Source organism: Somniosus microcephalus, chromosome 12, assembly GCF_052327205.1.
Source record: "Somniosus microcephalus isolate GS21.2 chromosome 12, FLI_Smic_1.0, whole genome shotgun sequence".
In the NCBI taxonomy this organism is placed as follows: domain Eukaryota; kingdom Metazoa; phylum Chordata; class Chondrichthyes; order Squaliformes; family Somniosidae; genus Somniosus; species Somniosus microcephalus.
The window spans coordinates 162,396,153-162,418,990 of record NC_140998.1 but is presented as its reverse complement, the minus strand read 5'-3'; the positions used below and the strand labels follow the sequence as shown (position 1 = coordinate 162,418,990).

Here is a 22,838-nt window from a genome sequence, read left to right as displayed (position 1 = left end):
CTATGTTGGTAAGTCTTGTATCATCACCAAAATTTGAAATTGTACTCCCTATACCCAAGTCCATTTATATGTAACAAGAATAGCAATGGTCCTAATACCGACCCCTGGGGGACCCCACTGCATACTTCTCTTCAGTCAGAAAAATATCCGTTCACCATTACTCTCTGCCTCTTATCTCTTAGCCAATTACATACCCAAGTTACCTTCGTCCCTTCAGTACCATGTGCGTCTATTTTCCGAATAAGTCTGTTATGTGATACTTTATCAAATGCCTTTTGAAAGTCCATATATACAGAACAGCTGCTGCACTACCTTCATCAATCCTCTCTGTTACTTCATCAACGAACTTCAATCAGGCTAGTCAGACATGATTTGCCTTTAACAAATCCATGCTGTCTGTCCATTATTAACCCATGCTTCTCCAAGTGAGAATTAATTTTGTTCTTCACAATGGTCTCTAGTAGTTTTTCCACCATTGACGTCAGACTGATTGGCTTGTAGTGACCAGGTTTATCTCTCTCCCCTTTTTTGAACAGGGGTGTAACATTTGCAATCCTCCAGTCCTCTGGCACCACTCCTATATCCATATCCAAGGAATATTGAAAGATTGTGGTCAGACCTTCTGCTATCTCCAGCCTAACTTCCCTCTAACCTAGAATGCAGCCCATCTGGAGTGGGTGACTTGTTAACTTTTAGTGATGACAACCTATTTAGCACCTCCTTTCTTTCTATTTTTCTCCTCTCCAATAGCTCTACTCCCCCTCCTCTACTGTGACATTAACTTCATCCTCTTCTTTTGTGACGACAGATGCAAAGTACCTCAGTCATGCTGTCTGCCTGCACAAGAAGATTTCCATTTTTGTCCCTAATCGGCCCCACCATTCCTTTAGCTATCCTATTACTTTTTATATGTTTATAAAAGATTTTTGGGTCCCCTTTTGTGTTACCCACTAATCTTTTTTCATCCTCTCTCTTTGCCCTTCTTATATCCTTTTTCAGTTTCCCCCCTATAGTCTCTGTATTCTGCCTGGTTTTCTACTGTATTCTGTACCTGACATTTGTCAATCATTTTTCTGTTTTATTTTAACCTCTAATTCCTTTGTCATCCAGGAAGCTCTAGCTTTAGATGCTCCATCTTTTCTCGTTATAGGAAAATGTTTGGTTTGTACCTGAATTATCTCAAGCTTGAAGGCCTGCCACTGCTCTTTTACTGTTTTCTTGGCCAATCGTTATTTCTAGTCCACTTGTGCTAGTTCCCTTCTCAAATCACTGAAATTGACTCTCTTCCAGTTGGTTATTTTCACCTTTGCTTTTTCTTGTCCCGTTCCATAATTACTTTAAACCTAATGAAGTCCCGTTCACCCATCACCCCTGTGCTCGCTGACCAACATAGGCTCCCAGTTAAGCAATGCCTCGATTTCAAAATTCTCATCCTTGTTTTCAAATCCCTCCATGGCCTCGCCCCTTCCTATCTCTGTAATCTCCTTCAGCCCCACAACCCCCCAAGATATCTGCGCTCCTCTAATTCTGCCCTCTTGAGCATCCCTGATTATAATTGCTCAACCATTGGTGGCCCTAAGCTCTGGAATTCCCTGCTTAAACCTCTCTGCCTCTCTTTCCTCCTTTAAGATGTTCCTTAAAACCTACCTCTTTGACCAAACTTTTAGTCACCTCCCCTAATTTCTCCTTATGTGGCTCGGTGTCAAGTTTTTTGCCTTATAATACTCCTGTGAAGCGCCTTGGGACGTTTTACTATGTTAAAGGCGCTATATAAATACAAGTTGTTGTTGTTGATATTACGAGCAACACTTGTCCTACTTCATTCCCCAGAACTAGATCCAGCACTGCTTCATTCCTTGTTGGGCTAGAAACATACTGATTTAGAAAGTTCTCCTGCAGGAATTCTTCACCCTCCTTGCCCTTTACACTGATTTTCCCCCAATCTATGTTAGGGCAATTGAAGTCCCCTACTATTACTGCTCTATTATTTTTACATTTCTCTGAAATTTGCCTCCAGATTTGCTGCTCTATCTCCTTCTCACTATTTAGGGATCTATAGTAAACACCCAGCAATGTAACAGCTCCTTTTCTGTTTCTTAATTCTAATCAAATAGATTCAGTCTTTGAACAGTATATCGTCTCTCTGTAGAACTGTAATAATATCCTTGATCAATAGCGCCAGCCCCCCTCCTGTCTTTTTTCCTTCCCTATCCCTCCTCAATACATTGTAGCCAGGAATGTTTAGTTCCCACTCCTGCCCATGTTTAAGCCAGGTCTCCATTATAGCCACTGTATCATAACCTTGTGTGGCAACTTGCACCTGTAGATTGTCAACCTTATTTGTAAAATTCCTCACATTGACATACATGCATTTCAACACCATGCTAGTCAGCTTTACTTTTTCCCTTCATCTACTTCCTGCTCTTTCTGCACTATTATTTGTTCTGTTGCCGTTTGTCGCTCCTAGTTTTCTGTGCACCTTGTCTCTCTGCTGCTGCATTCTGGTGCCCCTCCCCCTGCCAAATTTGTTTAAACCCTCCCCCACAGTACTAGTTAACCAGCCCGGAGGACATTGGTCTCAGCCTTTTCCCAATGTCCCAAGAATCTGAAGCCCTCCCTCCTGCACCACTTCTCCAGCCTCTCATTTATCTGCACTATCTTTCTGTTTCTGTACTCACGAGCACGTGTATCATATATAGTGCACACAGAGAGCTGACACCAGCACATGTATCACATATAGGGGGAGAAATTGGGTATAGCCCTGTTTGGGGCGCTAGTTCTGGCGAAGCGCAAAGCCTAGCGCCAGTCGCGATTTAGCGCCACCTGGCGCGATATTGGGTCGTTGCGCCCCTGAGGGTGATTGCGGCGCTAAATCAGGCGCTGCACGAGACTCTTAAGGCGCTAACCTGGCGGCGCAACCCAATTTAGCGGCGGCGGGGCGCAGCGCAGGTGCTGTCAATAATCACTTTCCCTGAGACACACTGGCGCCAGCCAGCTCTTAAAGGGGCAGGTCAATTGGCATCACCAGACACACTCACTGCCTTGTAGGCCTTCAAAGCGGTGGGAGCCTACCTGTGGCGCACCAGCCTAGCAAGACATGGAAAGGGTGAGGCAGAGGGCGGAACGCCTCACTGATGGGGCATTGGATGATTTGGTTGGCGCAGTGGAATCAAGGCCAAGGAAGATGGTCGGAATGTGATTTATGTTTTGGACAGTCTCCCGGGTGTGAGAGACAGTTATGTGTCAGTGTATTAGTTTTGCTTTCTGTTGCCATAGCTTTCTCATGTTTGAAGGAATCACATTTTGTGTAATGAAACACTTTCTTCATTTACAATGGCCATGCCTGCTATTTACATGCATCTTGCCCTTCACAGGCTTGGGGGTATCAGACCGGTTCCATTCCTGTTCTTGGAATGGCAGCAAGCATTCCGTGAGAGGGGCCTAGAAGCTACTTCTGATCAGCCTCTGACGCGCAGCCTGAGAAGAGCCGCTCGCGTAGAAGTTCAGGCCAGCAGGCATCTTCTCAGCCACCAACAGAGATGTCCTGCACCTTATCTGAGGCTGCAGATCTGGCTGAAGCAGCTGGCACAACTCAGTCACCACCTCCTTTCTAAATCGCAGCCTTCTGACACACTGCTCCTCCGACATGTTCATGTAGGAAAACTGCTGTCGGAAAACCCTGCCAGCGTAAGGTCTGCTGTGGCGACGTCTGTTGGCCCTCCTCCGTCTGGCCATGCCCGCCCCCCTCTCCCAGCGTCTCAGTGCCCTTTCCAGATGATTCAGCAGCAGGACGTTCCCCTCCAATGCAGCCCCCATAATAAGTGCCCACAGGAAGGTTCCCCGTTGTTAAGGCTCACCAACAGCAAGGTGATGGTCAGAAGGCTGAAGATCGTCTGCCTGCACTGGCTCAGTGGTCAAATGGCTCTCAGTGTGCAGCTCAGCAACTCTTTGTAGCTCTCGAGGAAGTTGTGCTCCAGAAATGGCTGCCGTTTTTAAACCACACCAGTCCCCTTTTAATAACGCCCCCCCAGGCCGAGAGCGATTGGGTAAGGTTCCCTGTACGCTGTCACTAATAGCGCCAGGTGCTACGGAGGGGGGCGCCACTGAATTTCCGGTCCGGGGCGCCCAAAAGGCGTTGCACACTGAAATGACGTCATAATCTGCCTGCGCCCATGAGCGGGCGCTACGAGTTTGCGCCGGCGCTAAATGCATAGTCAATATGGGGCGAGGTGCTAGGCACCCTGTGCCCGCCCGGAAATTGGCTAGCGCCCCACTTCTCGGCCTCTTTAGGCGTTAATCGGTGGCGCTACCAACCGAATTTCTCCCCCATAGTGTTTTAAGTATTAACTATGTTCCTGTGGTATTCTGAGAGATCAGGGCAATGTAAGACAATATATAAATATATAAACGGATATATCAAAGATAGTTTCAGCACTCATGGTGTAAGTCTGAATCCAGAAATAATCTGGGAAGTTCATGGAGTGGGTGGGATGTGAAGGAGCGGCGGTTACTTGATGCTTTTGCATCAAGGATTCAGGGAGGAGGAAGAGGACATAGAAAGATTCACTTGGGCTTAGGAAGAACAAGAGGAGAAAGCTGTGTGCCTGACTCCAGCATCCAGTATAGTTCCTCCTCTATAAAACGAGCTGCGAGTGTGTTGGGTTTAGCGACACTTTCGTGGTTTCACCAGGGCAGCAGCAAATCTGATATATCCTACAATGATCTAGCTAAAGGACTGCTTTTCTCCATCATGGTGATCCTATAACAACAGGGTTTGGTTGTTTTTTATTATTTCTGATATAACCAGTGTTGTTGCAGGTGCCCATTTACCAACGTGGTGGCACCATTATACCCAGGAAGACACAGGTGTGGCGGTCCACAAAGGGTATAGAGACAGTTTCCTACGGCCTATATATTGCACTGAATTCTGAGGTAATGGATGTTTCCGCTCAGTTAAATTGTAATTTGTGATATTGCTGTGAACATGCCAAGCTAAGCAACTGAAATTAATTTGGGTAGTCACAACCCTGCTCCTGTGCGCACTCAGAGAGGGTGGAAGGATGGCTGTTGTGGGAAATGGAAATGTCACACTAGTGCTGGAAGGGGAATTCATCTGAGACAGAGGGAACCCGTTTTGGATCTGATCTGGGACTGCTTGATTATGACACTTGGTACAAAGCATTAAAAGAAATGTGCCAATCCCTAGCTCTCTCCTTGACGACATAGAAAATTCACTTGTAAGTTAAAATTATTCTTGATCTTTGTGATCTCTGCACCGGGAATTTCCACAGACGGTTCTCTCGATCGGCTGCTGTAACTTCGAGAAAAACCCCTGGATACACTGTGTAAACGGAGTTTTCACCAAAGTTATAATATTCGATTGGGAGAAAAGCCACGGGAATTCCCGCTGATGATGTGCTCCAATCGCATAACTCATTCCAGGTCATGCATCCATTTATGTATTGCCTGATAAATTCATGTGTAATGGACCTATTCCTGGAAAGCTGAGGCAGCGTAACTACAGAAGTAAGTAATTCCGCTCTGGGACGCTCTCTATAACAGCACATCTGAGATCGGACACTCGCTGTGTGAGCCACTTGTGAGCAGCAGACTGCATCCATCTGCCCTGAGCTACACATCGTCATATTAATAATTCACTTGAACCTGGACTACAGGATATATATCCTTGTCAATAATCCATTCCAGGGATCTGGGGTTTGAGCGGACACCATTTTGGACTACCAACATACAGAGTTGTAATAAAATAAGTGGGAAAACGTTAAAATGTTTAACAATGCTATTAGCACATGGGCTGACCAAAATTAGGTTGAGCAATAAGTCACACTCTAATAATATAGAGAACTAAATGGGTAAACCATTTCTCAATTTACACCACTAACCATTGATGGGCCTTCAATAACCACAAAACTAGAAGTTATAGACTTAAACAAGTTGGCTTTTAATCACTAAGATCAGAGCTAACATCTCAACACGCCGACTGGTTCACAGGAATGAGTCATACAGATCCTGGGATCTTTATGTAAGAGAAGTCAGGGGCGGAGCCAAGAGCCAAGACCTGGAACCTCCCAGGTTAGTCGGGAAAGAGGAAGTGAAACTATACACAGTGGGGGAGGGTAATATACATGAGTGCAAAACGAATACAGGACCAAGACAAACAGATTTCATTACATTCACCCCTTCTATAGATTTAGTCCATCGGGGTGATGTTTCTTAAAAGTTGGTATAAGTGAGTCTGTCAGGAGGTATTGCAGTTCTCAGTGATCGGCGCAAAGCCGGTTGGGGTGCCTCTAGGGGAGTGGATTCTGGTTCCTCCGCTGTCCGGGCCTCCGCAGTGTCTTCCAGGTTATCTGCAGTGTCCTCCAGGTTAAAGTTGGGTATTGATACCTCTGGGCGTCCTGTCTCTTTGTAGTGTAGGTCTTCATCGGGTAGTCTCCCATCGTTCTCTCCGCTCCCCGAGGGAGCGAGGTCCTTTATGGAAACAGTGTCCTCTCGCCCGTCAGAGTATTCGATATAGGCGTACTGAGGGTTTGCATGGAGGAGCTGTACCTTTTCCACAAGGGGGTCCGTTTTATGGCCTCTCACGTGCTTCCGCAATAGTACTGTCCCCGGAGACGTCAGCCACGCGGGTAGAGATATGCCCGAGGTGGATTTCCGGGGGAAAACGAACATCTTTTCGTGAGGGGTAGCGTTAGTGGCAGTACATAACAGAGACCTTATGGAGTGGAGCACGTCTGGGAGGACTTCCTGCCAGCGGGAGGTCGGAAGGCCTTTTGACTTTAAGGCTAACGTGACAGCCTTCCAAACAGTAGCATTCTCCCTTTCCACTTGCCCATTACCCCGGGGGTTGTAGCTAGTCGTTCTGCTAGTGGCTATCCCCTTCGAGAGCAAGAACTGGCGCAGCTCGTCACTCATGAATGACGTCCCCCTATCGCTGTGTATGTAGTTCGGCATGCCAAACATGCAGAATAGATTACAGAGACACTTGATGACCGTGGCACTGGTCATGTCTGGGCAGGGAATGGCGAAGGGGAAGTGGGAATATTCATCAATGATATTGAGGAAGTATACGTTACGGTCGGCAGAGGGAAGGGGTCCCTTGAAGTCCAGACTTAGGCGCTCGAATGGCCGTGTGGCTTTGATAAGGTGTGCACGGTCAGGCCTGTAGAAACGAGGCTTGCATTCCGCACAGATGCGGCAGGCTCTGGTCATTGCCCTGACCTCCTCGATGGAGTGGGGCAGATTGCGGGACTTTATAAAATGGTATAGTCGGGTGACCCCTGGGTGACAGAGGTCGTTGTGGAGACCCTGTAATTTGTCCGTATGAATGCTGGCACACATTCCCCGCGATAGGGCGTCTGGGGGTTCATTAAGGGCTCCCGGCCTGTACATAATATCATAGTCAAACGTGGATAGTTCGATCCTCCACCTGAGTATTTTGTCATTCTTGATTTCCCCCCTTTGTTATTAAACATGAAAGCCACCGACCGCTGGTCGGTGAGCAGGGTGAAACGTTTGCCGGCTAGGTAGTGTCTCCAGTGCCGCACTGCCTCCACTATAGCCTGTGCCTCCTTCTCAACAGAAGAGTGCCTGATTTCAGGTCCCTGAAGGGTTCGGGAGAAGGAGGCCACAGGTCTCCCAGCCTGATTGAGGGTCGCAGCTAAGGCAAAGTCTGACGCATCGCTTTCGACTTGAAAGGGAATGCATTCGTCCACTGCACACACTGCAGCCCTTTCAATGTCCTGTTTAATACTGGTGAAAGCCTCCCGAGCTTCAGCTGATAGTGGGAAGGACGTCGATTTATTGAGGGGTCGGGCCTTATCAGAGTAATTGGGCACCCATTGGGCATAATACGATAAAAATCCCAGGCACCTTTTTTAAAGCTTTGGGATTGTGTGGCAGGGGCAGTTCCTTTAGGGGGCGTAATCGGTCAGGGTCCGGTCCAATTACCCCATCTTCCACCACACAGCCGAGGATACAGAGACGGGTTGTGTTGAAGACACATTTGTCTTTGTTGTACGTTAGATTCAGCTTTAGGGCAGTTTTTAAAAATCTCGCAAGATTTAGATCGTGGTCTTGCTGGTTGTGCCCGCAGATAGTGACATTGTCCAGATAGGGGTAGGTAGCTTGTAGTTTATTCTCGTCAACCATGTGGTCCATCTCACGTTGGAAGACCGAGACCCCATTTGTTACCCCGAAGGGCACTCTGAGAAAATGGTAGAGGCGCCTGTTCGCCTCGAAGGCGGTGTATGGGCGGTCCTCCGTTCTAATGGGGAGCTGGTGATACGCGGATTTGAGGTCGATAGTCGAGAAGACTCAGTATTGCGCAATCTGGTTGACCATTTCTGATATGCGGGGTAAAGGGTAGGCGTCCAGCTGGGTATAAATATTAACAGTCTGGCTGTAGTCAATTACCATCCGTTTCTTTTCGCTATTTTTAACTATGACTACTTGGGCACGCCACAGGCTGGTACTGCATTCAATAATGCCTTCCCGCAGGAGTCTGTCCACTTCCGCCTTGATAAAGTGTCTGTCTTCCAGACTGTACCGTCTACTTTTGGTCGCTATGGGCCTACAGTTTGGAGCGAGATTAGCGAATAAAGAGGTGTGGTAAACCACTGTCATACCTGTCTGTGTCTGTATGTGTATTCCACTAGGTACAGGTCTGGACATGCCTCGGCTGACTCCTCCCACTATTCCAGGTATATAAGTGACTACCTCCCAGTCCCTTAGTATTCTGGACGGGTCGACCACTCGAGACAAGACCTTCATTCTTTAGTTAATAAAAGCCTGATTGTTACTCGCTCAACCTCAGTCTTTTGAGTAATTGATGGCGCATCAATTTTATTAACTAAATTTTTTATAATGGAGAAGATCCTCACACCAGCATGCCTGGACCTGGACAGTCGGGAAGCGGACGCTTCCACCAAGTTTGCTCACTGGCTCACGTGCTTCGAGACATTCCTGACTGCCTCCACTGCGGTCGAAACGGATGCGGACAAACTGTCTGTCCTGTTCTCCAAGGTGAACCACCGAGTGTACTCAGTCATCCGGGACGCGACCTCGTACACAGCCGCCCTCCAGCTCCTCAAGACCCAGTACACGCGCCCTGTGAACGAAGTATACGCTAGGCACCTTCTGGGGAGTCGCAAGCAACAACCTGGGGAATCGACTGAGGAATACCTCCAAGCACTGTCCGTGCTTGGCCGGGCCTGTGGGTGTAAGGCGGTAACGCCCACTAAGTACACGGAGGAACTGATCCGGGATGCCTTCGTAGCGGGCCACAGGTCCAACTACACCCGACAGCGACTGCTGGAGCAGAGTGACCTCACCCTCGACAAAGCCTCCGACATCGCACTAACGCTGGACGCAGCCTTCCGGGGCATGGATGCCTACTCCTCTGCACCGTGGACGCCGCGGGGAACGACAACCTGGGACACGGTAGGACAGCCCCATAGCACCGTGCCACCCCAGCCACAGCCCAACAACGGCCCAACTACCGCAGCACTGTCCCAAAGCCAGACAGCAGTATCCCAAGGCCAGAAATGCTACTTCTGTGGCCAGGCCAAACACCCCAGAGCGCGCTGCCCGGCGAAGAATGCGACCTGCTCGGGCTGCGGGAAAAAGGGACACTACGCCAGCGTCTGCAAGGCCAAAGCCACCCCGAACGCCAGCAGCGCCGCGTGTGGGCCGTGCGAGCCGCCATCTTGGGCCACCCCAGCCATGTGCGAACCACCGCAGCAGCAGCCATCTTGGACGACTCCAGCCACATGGGAATCATGGACACCGCCATCTTGGACACCAGCTGGGACGCAGCAGACCGCCAACCCCCCCCCATCTGATACTCGCAGCGACACACCGACCCCTACGCTGGCCTCTGTGACGCTGGACCAAACGAGACCGCACCAGCTAGCTCGGTCCAAAATGGACGTTAAGGTAAACGGCCATGCAATAAACTGCCTTTTTGACTCCGGGAGCACAGAGAGCTTCATCCACCCCGACACGGTGCGGCGTTGCTCTCTCCCAGTCCTGCCTGCGCACCAGCGGATTTCTATGGCCTCCGAGTCCCAGTCAGCGGACATTGGCGGCTACTGCGTGGTGACACTAGTAGTAGACGGGACTGTGTTCAATAATTTTAAACTCTTGGTCCTGCCCGACCTCTGCGCTGCCGTTCTACTGGGGTTGGATTTCCAGTGCCACCTCAAAAGCGTTACGATGGCGTACGGTGGCCCCCTCTCCCCACTCACAGTCCGCAGCCAGCAGCCTCCAAATTGCCCGCCGCGCACCAGATGCAACCTCTCCACACTCTGAGTCCCACCCCCCCCCCACTGTTTGCTAACCTCAACCCCGACTGTAAGCCCATCGCCACAAAGAGCAGGCGATACAGTGCCGGGGACAGGGTTTTCATTAAAACCGAAGTGGAATGGCTCCTGAAGGAGGGGATTATTGAGGGCAGCTCCAGCCCCTGGCGAGCCCAGGTTGTGGTCGTTAAGACCGGCGAGAAACAACGCCTGGTCATCGACTACAGCCAAACAATAAACCGCTACACCCTGCTGGACGCCTACCCACTCCCCCGCATAGCTGACATGGTCAACCAGATCGCGCAGTACCGCGTCTTTTCGACCATTGACCTGAAATCAGCGTACCACCAGCTCCCCATCAGCCCTGAAGACCGCCAGTATACTGCTTTTGAGGCAAACGGCCGCCTCTATCACTTCCTTAGGGTTCCCTTCGGCGTTACCAACGGGGTCTCCATCTTCCAAAGGGAGATGGACCAGATGGTCGATCAAAACGAGCTGCAGGCCACTTTCCCTTACCTAGATAATGTGACCATCTGCGGCCATGACTTGCAGGACCATGACGCAAACCTCGAGAAATTCCTCCGCACCGCCCAACTCCTGAACCTGACATATAACAAGGAGAAGTGCATATTCCGCACAGACCGCCTCGCCATCCTTGGCTGTGTTGTAGAACACGGGGTCATCGGTCCCGACCCGGACCGGATGCGTCCCCTTATGGAACTCCCACTGCCCCACTGCCTAAAAGCTCTGAAGAGGTGCCTAGGGTTTTTTCCTACTACGCTCAGTGGGTCCCCTACTATGCAGACAAAGCCCGTCCGCTGATCAAGTCCACCTCTTTTCCTGTGACGGCAGAGGCCCGCTTAGCCTTCCACCGTATCAAGGAAGACATTGCTAAAGCCACCATGCACGCAGTGGACGAATCCATCCCCTTCCAGGTGGAAAGCGATGCGTCCGACTTCGCTCTGGCCGCCACCCTTAATCAGGCGGGGAAACCTGTGGCATTCTTCTCACGAACCCTCCAGGGCCCGGAGACCAGACACTCCGCGGTCGAGAAGGAGGCCCAGGCTATCGTGGAGGCTGTGCGTCATTGGAGGCACTACCTGGCCGGAAAACGATGTACCCTGCTCACTGACCAGCGTTCAGTTGCTTTTATGTTCAACAACAAGCAGAGGGGCAAAATCAAAAATGACAAGATCTTGAGGTGGAGAATCGAACTTTCCACCTACAATTACGAGATCTTGTACCGGCCTGGGAAGCTCAATGAACCCCCAGATGCCCTATCGCGTGGCACCTGCGCCAGCGCGCAGATCGATAGGCTGAGGGCCCTCCACAATGACCTCTGCCACCCGGGGGTCACCAGGTTCTTCCACTTCATCAAGGCCCGCAACCTGCCTTACTCCATCGAGGAGGTCAGGACCATGACCAAGAACTGCCAAGTCTGCGCTGAGTGCAAACCGCACTTTTATAGACCAGACAGAGCCCACCTGATAAAAGCCACTCGCCCTTTCGAACGCCTGAGCGTCGATTTCAAAGGGCCTCTCCCCTCCTCCGACCGCAATGTGTACTTCCTCAACATCATTGACGAGTACTCCCGGTTCCCGTTCGCTATCCCCTGCCCGGACATGACCAGTGCCACGGTCATTAAATCTCTGAACAGCCTCTTCACCCTGTTCGGTTTCCCCAGCTATATCCATAGCGACCGGGGCTCATCGTTTATGAGCGACGAACTCCACCAGTACCTGCTCACTAGGGGTATAGCCACAAGCAGGACCACCAGTTACAACCCCCGGGGGAACGGACAGGTGGAAAGAGAGAATGCAACTGTTTGGAAGGCCGCCCTACTAGCCTTAAAGTCTAGGTGCCTTCCGACCTCCCGCTGGCAGGAGGTGCTCCCTGATGCGCTCCACTCGATTCGGTCACTTCTCTGCACTGCCACCAATGCCACCCCTCACGAGAAAATGTTTGTCTTCCCAAGGAAGTCCACATCGGGGACATCGTTACCGCCATGGCTGACGTCCCCAGGGCCGGTACTACTGAGAAGACACGTGAGGGCCAATAAAACGGACCCCCTGGTCGAGAGGGTCGACCTCCTCCACGCCAACCCCCAGTACGCTTACATTGCGTACCCGGACGGGTGGGAGGACACAGTCTCCATACGAGACCTCGCACCCTCGGGGACCGCTGTAACCCACTACACATTACCACCCCCCCCCCCCACGACCCGATATCCAACCCCAGCAGCCGGCATGCCTGAGCCCGTCACCCACGAGGACTACACTCCAGGGCCCCAGCCTACACGGGATGCGACGCCGGAAGCTCCACCACTCCTGCCGTCGCCACGTCGATCACAGCGGCAGACAAGACCTCCGGAGAGACTCCAATACACGAACTTTTAAATACACTTCACCCCGCCGGACTCATTTTTAAACAAGGGGTGAATGTGGTAAACCACTGTCATACCTGTCTGTGTCTGTATGTGTATTCCACTAGGTACAGGTCTGGACATGCCTCGGCTGACTCCTCCCACTATTCCAGGTATATAAGTGACTACCTCCCAGTCCCTTCGTATTCTGGACGGGTCGACCACTCGAGACAAGACCTTCATTCTTTAGTTAATAAAAGCCTGATTGTTACTCGCTCAACCTCAGTCTTTTGAGTAATTGATGGCGCATCAAGAGGGCGGGCTGATTTTTAAGGTTGATAGGCCACAGACTGTGAGTGGCGGCTGGGACCCGCCATATGCTAGCGTGACACTTTTGTGGTGGCACTGGAAGTCCAGGCCCAAGATTACATTAACACAGAGTTCTGGCATCACGAGGAGTTTAAAATCCTTGTAGTCCGTGCATTTTACAGTCAGTGTTACCACACAGTAGCCCAAAATGTCCGAAGTGTGGGGCTTAGCAGCCATAGCAATTCTGCTCCGTGTAGGGGTTACCGTTAATGAGTGCCGCCGTACCAGGCTAGGGTGGATAAAACTCTCGGTACTCCCACAGTCAATTAAACATTTCGTTAAATTCCCGTTTACCTGTATGTCCATCATAGATTTTGTCAACGGGTGTGGCCTGGATTGATCCACCGTGATCGAAGCCACTGTTGGGCCCTGGGCGGCCGTTGAGTCAGGAAAAGATGGCAGATCCCAAGATGGCGGCCCGCACGGCACGCACGAGGCGGTGACGGAGTTGGAAATCGGATTCCCCCTGCAGACTTTGCTAAAATGCCCCTTTTTCTTACATTTGAAGCCTGTAGCGTCCTTCGTTGGGCATCGTTGTCTGGGGTGCTTGGCCTGGCCGCAGAAGTAGCATTTCGGGCCTCGAGACATTGCCGCTGTAGTAGGACTCCTGGGTGAACTTCTGTGTGGGGACTCCGGCGGCGTAGAGCTGGTCTGAGACCTGGATGGAGAAGATGACTGATTCCGAGATGGCGGCCCCCTCGGCGCGCACGAGGCGGTGAGGGCCGCATGGCCGGAAGAATAAGAGTCAGAGTTTTTCTGGGCCACGTCCAGCGATCGCGCAGTGGCCACTGCCTTTTTTAAGTCCAGGACCTCCTTCTCCAGCAGTCTCTGCCGGATATAATTCGATTTGAGGCCCGTGATGAAGGAATCGCGGACCAATTCGTCAGAGTACGCGTTGGCCGTCATGGCCTTGCAGTTACAGTCCTGGACCAGGTCCTTTAGGCCCTGTAAGAAATCGTCCATTGATTCCTCTGGTCGCTGCCTGCGTGTAGCCAGCAGATGTCTGGCGTACACTTCGTTTACCGGCCTCTGGTATTGGGCCTTCAGGATAGTGATGGCCTCCGTGTAAGAGGTGGCGTCCCGGATGAACGAATAAATCCGATGACTTACGCGAGTAGTCAGTAGACTCAGTTTATGTACCTCGCTAGCGGGTGAGGCCCCCGCGAAGAGTTCGAAGCATTTGAGCCAGTGTCCAAATTGATTTGATGCTTCAGCAGAATGTGGATCCAAGTCCAGATGCTCTGGTTTTAGGAGTCGATCCATCCTAGTATTCTTTAGTGATTAAAATTGATGGGCCTTCAATAACCACAAAACTAGAAGTTATAGACTTAAACAAGTTGGCTTTTAATCACTAAGATCAGAGCTAACATCTCAACACGCCGACTGGTTCACAGGAATGAGTCATACAGATCCTGGGATCTTTATGTAAGAGAAGTCAGGGGCGGAGCCAAGAGCCAAACCTGGAACCTCCCAGGTTAGTCGGGAAAGAGGAAGTGAAACTATACACAGTGGGGGAGGGTAATATACATGAGTGCAAAACGAATACAGGACCAAGACAAACAGATTTCATTACAACCATATAGCAAACATTTCCTTTGCTTTAAAATTCGCTTTATGATCATTCTTCACCATACTCAACAAGGTGAGCAGCTTGTAGGGGAACCTTTCAGTTTGGACGCTGAATGGCCGCGATATCGGCACTGCACCCAACGTGGCAATTGGGAGATCCGTAGCACATTTAAGATTTGGGCCAAATTAACATTTTGTCGGCGAGCTAGGGGCTCCAAACTGGCACTCTGCATGCAGCTCGCTGGTTTCCCGAAGCGGAAAATCAGCCAGCTATAGCTCCACCCCCGCCCATGCAGCCGAACTTACAAATGGAAAGCCATGGGGAGATAATCTGAGCCTGGCTGCCTCAAGCACAGTGTGTTAGCAATTGATCATCAGTGCTTCACCTTTCACACTGATCTGTTCCATATTCCTGTTGTAGAACTCAGCCACAGGGAAGTTGTTTATTGATGACGGGCACTCGTTCAACTATCGGAGTAAGAACCAATTCTTACTCAGGAGATTCAGCTTCAAGGATAACACATTTTCAGCAGTGTGAGTATTATCAGCAGCTCAGCTTTCACTGTCACGCATTCAGACAGTTCTGAACCAAGATCTCGACTGATTGGGAGTGACTTTTACATGTGGGGTGTTGCTAGCTAATGATAGTCTTTGGTTGTCATAAGGAAGCACATCTCGAGGGGGAATATCACAACAGTTAATTTTCATAAAGGAATCATATAGCCATGAGAACTCTTTTCAACAGGAGAATTTACAATGAGGGCCCTTTTCTGAATCCAACCAAGACAACCATTTATAAAGTAAGAGGCACACCCTTTTAAAGTGGAGTCTTGCAGTGATGGCCTTTTCTAAGAAGAGAGTCTTATTGAGCAGGAGTCAAGCCACGAGGATCCTTTCGAAGGGAGTTCTATAGCAACAATTTACAGTTATGTAGTTATGAAAAATATCCCAAGGCACTTCATAGAGGAGGATAGGTGCAGGGACTGAGCTTTTGTGGGTGGGTTAAGAGAGCCAAAAGCTTGACAGAAGAGAATGGTTTTGAGAATGTTTTTTAAAAGGTGGGGCTGGAGATAGAAAGCTGGAGAGTTTAGGAAGAAGGGAAGTTGAGAGTAGGGCCAAAGTGGCTGAAGTCTCTGTCATCAAAGGCAAGGGAGGGATACACAGGAAGCTGAACATGACCAGGCACTAGCGTAGGACGGATGACTTTTGGATGCTTTGGGGTTTTATGAAGGGTGAAGGTCAGAAGCTGGCAAAGAGAACTCTAAGCAGGAGGTCTTGAAGGCATGAAGCAGAGTCTCGGTGGCAATGTGTGGCTGTGGTGGAGGTGGGCAGTGTTGTAGAGGTGGAAGTAAGTAGTCTCAGTGATGATAGGATGTATGTTTGGGATTCAGCTCTGGGTCGAACAGGCGGAGTCAATGGTAAAGGTGCAGAGTTTTTGGTCTGGCCCAAAAATAATGGTGGGGATTTTAATTTCCGTGTGAGAAAGCAGCCTAGTGAAGAGCTGGCTCGTTCGGTAGCAGCAGCAGGAGGCCCAGCCGATGTTAACAACTGGACGTCATTAACATGCCACTGACCAACTTCTTCACCAAAACCACCTGGAAGTGGATGGGAAATGGTGGAAAGCTGGCTGGCCCAGAGTTCACCCTTGGGTTGCCTACCCTCACGAATTGCCTGGGATTCTCCAGGATTGGATCATGAATCTCCCGGGCACTGCTGCTAGCAGCCCGGGAGAACTTGCCCCTTAAATCTTTCACTGCAGCTCTGTGACAACACCGCCTGCCAGTGCAGAGAGTAGCCCTGCGTGAGAGTAACCAGAAACGGGACTCTGGGGCAGGAAGGAAGAGAGAAACGGAGCAGGGATAAGGTGTGGGGTTGGGTTTGAAGAGGGTGAACAGGGATTAGTGGGCAAGGGAATAGTACTTGTGTGCGGTGGGAAAAGTGGGTGACGGGAAGTGGGGGGGGCGGGTGTCAGTGGATTGAGACTTGGGGAGTGGGGAGAGAGTGACAGCGGACTGGGGCGTTGGTGGAAAGGGAGACGGGACTGGCGGTCAGGAGATGATGGTTCACAGGGGAGAGAGCGAGTCTGGGGAATGGGGGTTGGCGGGATTGGAGTTTGTGTTTGGGAGAGAGGGAGACTGGTGGGGGGGCAGGATTGGAGCTCAGGCGGGCAGGAGAGGGAGACTGGGGAATGCTGAGGATCCCTGCTCCACCTGGCCCCACAAAGGAAAATTTTAAACTTACCTGGAAAAGCCTCTTTGGTCTTCAGACCTAATTGTATCTGCTGGGGTGGCCACTGCAGGCTCAACGCTCTCTTTGGGTTAAGATGGTATTGGGATCCTGTTGACATAATAGGACCCCAATTTGCATACACATGAGGCACCTCATATGCCTGAAAAACAGGCATTTTAAAATCTGAATAGAATGGTTATTTCATCTGCTTCATTTTAAATGCCCCCCCCTTCCCAGGGCCGGGAAACTAGGAGGATGAATTATAATTCCCCCCAATTACTTCAGTCTTCTCAATGTTAGAGGAAATTTGGGCTAATCCATGATGATTTTAGTCAGGCAGCCTGACAGCCAGGAGGTGGTTGAGGGACATGTTAGAAGATTGTACTGGGAACTGGCGGGTAGCCAATGTACCCTTTGTCCAAGAAGGGAGAGAACAATAAACGAGCTATCTAGAGCTCAGTTAGTCTAATGTTATTTCTGGGCAAACTCTTAAAATCCATAATTCAAGATCAAAACTGTGTAATGTGTTTTCCCCCTGTGTTCAGGTGTGCTGATGAGACGGGACAGTATTACACTGAGTGTCTGGTGGAGAGGGTCCTGATTATGGGAGCTGCACGACCTTCTTATGTGACAGCGCAGTGCCCAGGTAAACAAGCTGACCCTTCATAACAGAGTTTTGTTTAATTAGTATCCACAAAAATGTTCAGTTTTCCAACAGTAAATGGAAAAACTGGGAATGCTGAAATAAACAAAAAAAAATGTTGGAAATACACAACAGAGCCAGTAATATATGAAAGACTGGGCAATTACTGAGAGAGTTGGCGGGACACTCAGCAAGGGAAACTCACTGGAAGAGAGACCAGGAGAGTTGCTGGGAGAAATTTGACTGATTTTTTATCTCAGTGACAGAGACCCAGGAAATGGAAGGAGAGAAAATGGAGAAGTAAATTGTATGAATCATAGAAAGTTACAGCACGGGAGGAGGCCATTTCGGCCCATCGTGTCCGCACCGGCCAACAAAGAGCTATCCAGCCTAATCCCACTTCCCAGCTCTTGGACCGTAGCCCCGCAGGTTAGAGCATCCCAAGTGCACATCCAAGCACAGTACTTTTAAATGTGGTTAGGGTTCCTGCCTCCACCACCCTTTCAGGCACTGAGTTCCAGACCCCCACAACCCTCTGGGTGAAGAAATTTCCCCTCAAATACCCTCTAAACCTTCCCCCACTTACTTTAAATCTGTGCCCCCTGGTTTTTGACCCCTCTGCTAAGGGAAATAGGTCCTTTCTATCCCCCTCATAATTTTATACACCTCAATAAGGTCTCCCCTCAGCCTCCTCTGTTCCAAGGAAAACAGACCCAGCCTATCCAATCTTTCCTCATAGCTAAGATTCTCTACTCCCGGCAACATCCTTGTAAATCTCCTCTGTACGCTCTCTAGTGCAATCACATCTTCCCTGTAATGTGGTGACCAGAACTGCACGCAGTACTCTAGCTGAGGTCTAACTAGTGTTTTATACAGTTCAAGCATAATCCCCCTGCTCTTGTATTCTATGCCACGGCTACTAAAGGCAAGCATTCCGTATGCCTTCTTAACCACCTTATCTACTTGGCCTGCTACCTTCAGGAATCATCCAGCCTCTTCTGTTTCTGGCTGAGCAACATAAATGAGATCCCCACTGTAGGAAACATGGGCATAGAATGATTAAAAATATTTGCCTCTGGGCAGCTGCATATAAATTTTGCTTTAATTCTCTAAGAAAATCTAAAAGGTGAAAAGGAGCTGACTAATGATCTGACTTTTTTATTCATTCATGGGATGTGGGCATTGCTAGCAAGGCCAGCATTTATTGCTCATCTCTAATTGCCCTTGAGAAGGTGGTGCTGAGCCGCTGCCTTGAGCCGCTGCAGTCCATGTGGCGATGCTATGTTCACAGTGCTGTTAGGTAGGAAGTTCCAAGAATTTGACCCAGCGACAGTGAAGGAACGACAATATATTTCCAAGTCTGGATGGTGTGTGACTTGGAGGGGAACTTGGAAGTGCTGGTGTCCCCATGCGCCTGCTGCCCTTGTTCTTCTGTGGTAGAGGTCACGGTTTTGGGAATTGCTGCCGAAGAAGCCTTGGCGAGTTGCTACAGTGCATCTTGTAGATGGTACACACTGCAGACACGGTGCGCTGGTGGTGGAGGGAGTGAATGTTTAAGGTGGTAGATGGGGTGGCAATCAAGCGGGCTACTTTGTCCTTGCGTTGAACTTCTTGAGTGTTATTGGAGCTGCACTCATCCAGGCAAGTGGCGAGTATTCCATCACACTGAAGAATATGTACCATCCACACAGCCTGTCTGAGGCTGAACGAGAACATTCGCAACCATGGCATCCCATTTGACCCTGAGCTGAGTTTCCGTCCCCATCATCACCAAGACCTCCTACTTCCACCTCCGTAACGTCGCACGACTCCGCACCTGCCTCAGTCCATCTGCTGCTGAAAACCTCATCCATGCTTTTGTCACCTCCAGACTCGACTATTCAAATGCTCTCCTGGCCGGCCTCCCATCTTCCACCCTCCGTAAACTTCAGCTCAGCCAAAAATCTGCTGCCTGTATCCTAACACGCACCAAGTCCCGTTTACCCATCACCCCTATGCTTGCTGACCTACATTAGCTTCCGGTCCAACACGCCTCGAATTTAAATTTCTCATCCTTCTGTTCAAATCCCTCCATGGCCTCGCGCTACCCCCTCCCCCACCATCTCCGTAATCTCCTCCAGTCCTACAACCCTCCGAGAACTCTGCGTTCCTCCAACTCTGGCCTTTTGCGCATATCCAATTTTAATCGCTCCACCATTGACGGCCGTGCATTCAGCTGCCTAGGCCCTAAGCTGTGGAATTCCCTCCCTAAACCTCTCCGCCACTCTCTCCTCCTTTAAGACACATCTTAAAACCTAACACTTTGACCAGGCATTTGGTCCTAATATCTCCTTATGTGACTCGGTGTTAAATTTTGTTTGATAACAGTCCTGTGCAGCGCCTTGGGATGTTTTACTACGTTAAAAGTAGTATATAAATGCAAGTAGTTGTTTTCATTGATACCGACTGCTCTATCGTTAGTTACGTTACTGATAATTTTGTTCATTTGCCTCTTCAGATGGACGGGAGAGTCCGATACATTTCACCTTCGATGCGGAAAAGTCCATTTTAAACATCGAAAGCCTACGATTTAACGCAGGGTGTGATTGGATGATGAAGCTTCATTATTGAAGGGTGGACATTGAGCTATCTGAGTGTACCACTAGACAATGCTCTTCAGTTGCACGTCTGGCGAGCTAGTTTACTAGGATCGATGCCCCTTCAGTAGGGACCACGATAGATCAAATCCTCCAAAAATTCAATCCAGTCTAGGATATTTTTAAGGTCCTGTGCCATCTGTTTTCTAACTACTATGATATGAATTCCTGTTGATTATTTCTTTCCTATATTCAACCTATAAAATCTCACTGAGGTACAAATGTTTATATGTATCTGTGCGTGACAACAACCTAACTCACAGATTTTTCTTAGCGGACAAGTAGTGAGATGCAGAGCAAAATAGAGCAGGAAGGTGCCATATATGATCCTCAGTCTGTGATCTCAGCCTAGGTAGCAGTGCTAGTACGGTGGAGCGCTGTAAAGTTAGCCAAGTTACCCTCTCCTATCCACTATGCAATGACTCCTGCAGAAATGTACATGTGTGTGGATGTCAGGTGAGAACAGGATCGGTCTCAACTGTGCTGCTTTCTTCAGTCAAGTTGGTGCTTCCTGTCTAGGCTGACACATGAAAAGTGGCCACTTGAGTAAAGGGCTAGAGGTATCCCTGCGCACTTAGAACTGTGGCCATGGATGAGTCCAGCCCTTAAGGAGAGGAGGGGTAAAGTTGACTCTATAATCAACCGACGACTATGAAGCACTTTAATAGAAATGTTCTCACTTCCACTGGCGGGGGGACAAATGGGACATCTGTGTTAGAGCAGGTGCTGTAAAATGTGCCACACTGGACAGAATGGGTGTAAAGCACAGTAGCTGATCAGCAATGTAAACTCGCGTGACTGTGTGAAAAGGTATCTCCCTCAGAGCAGAGTTTGGCACAGCTAAATTAAGCTGTTCTGACGAAGGGTCACAGATCTGAAACGTTAACTCTGTTTCTCTCTCCACAGATGCTGCCTAACCTGCTGAGTATTTCCAGTGTTTTCTGTTTATATAGCTTAAGCTGGGGTCTGTAAATCTGTGCTGTTTTGCACTGAGGGATTTAACCCTTTCTGCAGGGAGCCGACTCTTCCATGTCCGGTCAGCAACAGTGTTTAGACCCATTCCATTCAGTGTAAGTTACATTGTAAGAGTGTTATACCCAGGTCAAATGTCCCAATCACAGCTGACCCCTCCGGATTCTGTTTCCTGCCCCCCAGCACCTGCACACCACCCCACATCCCACCCCAGATTCTGTTACCCTCCCCTTGGCTCCTACTCCCCCTGCCCAGCTGTGCTGGTAGTAAATGTCAGCAGGGAGGCCTCAGCGCATAGAGACCAGGGTGGAGAGGCAGTGAGGAGAGTCCATGGCGCAGAGGGCACAGGACAGAGAGGGCCCAGGGCGGTGCGAATACTCAGTTGATGAAGTACTATACGGGATTTGTGCCACACTTCCAGTGAAGTTACGGCAGCGGAGCGAGACACCACAGGACAGCCAGAGTACGCACCTGAAACATGCGATCGGACTCTTTTTAATCTGTGAATCGGGGACCTGTGACATACAGAGGAGCCTGATCACCATTTTAGGGCAGTACTGGGCTCAACGTGCCTCCCACTCCCGACCTTCCTCCTTCCAGCCCAGAGGCCGGCTGGGCTGCCCCAGAGCCTCCATAGCCCGCCTGCTCTGCACTGATGAGTCCCGAAACCTGCCTTCAGGCAAATCTTAGGACAGCGAGTAAAATCATGGGAACTGTGTCTTTAAATGAAATAGCATCATGATCCAGCGAGGAATTGCATGGAGTGAGGGGTAGGATCTGTCTCTAATGTCATGGTTGTGTGTGTGAGGGTGAGTGTGTGTGGGTGATGGTGTGTTTGAGTGTGTGTGAGAGGGTCTGTGAGTGTAATTGCGAGGTTGTGTGTGCTGGTGTTGGTGTGTTTGAGTGTGTGTGTGTCAGTGGGTGCGTTAGAAACATAGAAGATAGGAGCAGGAGTAGGCCATTCGGCCCCTCGAGCCTGTTCCGCCATTTAATGAGATCATGGCTGATTGTCCAAATTCAGAACCCTGTCCCTGCTTTCTCCCCATATCCCTTGATCCCTTTAGCCTTAAGAAATATATCAAACTCCTTCTTGAATATATTTAATGAATTGGCCTCAACTGCCTTGTGTGGTAGAGAATTCCACAGGTTCACCACTCTCTAGGTAAAGAAATTCCTCCTCATCGCAGTCCTAAATGGCTTACCCCTTATCCTTAGACTGTGACCCCTGGTTCTGGACCCCCCTGCCATCGGGAACATCCTGCATCTAGTCTGTCTAGTCCTGTTAGAATTTTATAAGTTTCAATGAGATCCCCTCTCACTCTTCTAAACTCTAGCGAATATAAGCCCAATCGACCCAATCTCTCCTCATACGTCATTCCTGCCATCCCAGGTATCAGTCTGGTGAATCTTCGCTGCACTCTCTCCATGGCAAGAACATCCTTCCTCAGATAAGGTGACCAAAACTGCACACAATACTCAAGGTGTGGTCTCACCAAGGCCATGTACAACTGCAGCAAGACATCCTTGCTCCTGTACTTGAATCCTCTCGCTATGAAGGCCAACATACCATTTGCCTTCTTAACCGCCTGCTACACCTGCATGCTTACCTTCAGCGACAGGTACACAAGGACACCCAGGTCTCGTTGCACTTTCCCTTTTCCCAACCTATTGCCATTCAGATAATAAACTGTCTTCCGGTTTTTGCCACTGAAGTGGATAACCTCGCATTTATCCACATT

At 49.7% G+C, this 22,838-nt stretch overlaps 1 protein-coding gene across 1 annotated transcript in view; it reads left to right on the top strand.

Moving 5' to 3' along the window:
• LOC147109667 (neutral alpha-glucosidase C-like) overlaps positions 1-20,347 on the top strand; it is a 205,396-nt gene extending 185,049 nt beyond the window's left edge. Inside the window, exons 21-24 of the mRNA XM_086002347.1 lie at positions 4,819-4,932; positions 15,041-15,153; positions 17,394-17,494; positions 19,989-20,347. Coding sequence (XP_085858473.1) covers positions 4,819-4,932; positions 15,041-15,153; positions 17,394-17,494; positions 19,989-20,101 — 441 coding nt within the window. The 3' untranslated portion in view covers positions 20,102-20,347. The remainder of the gene's footprint in view (positions 1-4,818; positions 4,933-15,040; positions 15,154-17,393; positions 17,495-19,988) is intronic.
• Positions 20,348-22,838: the final 2,491 nt, after the last annotated feature.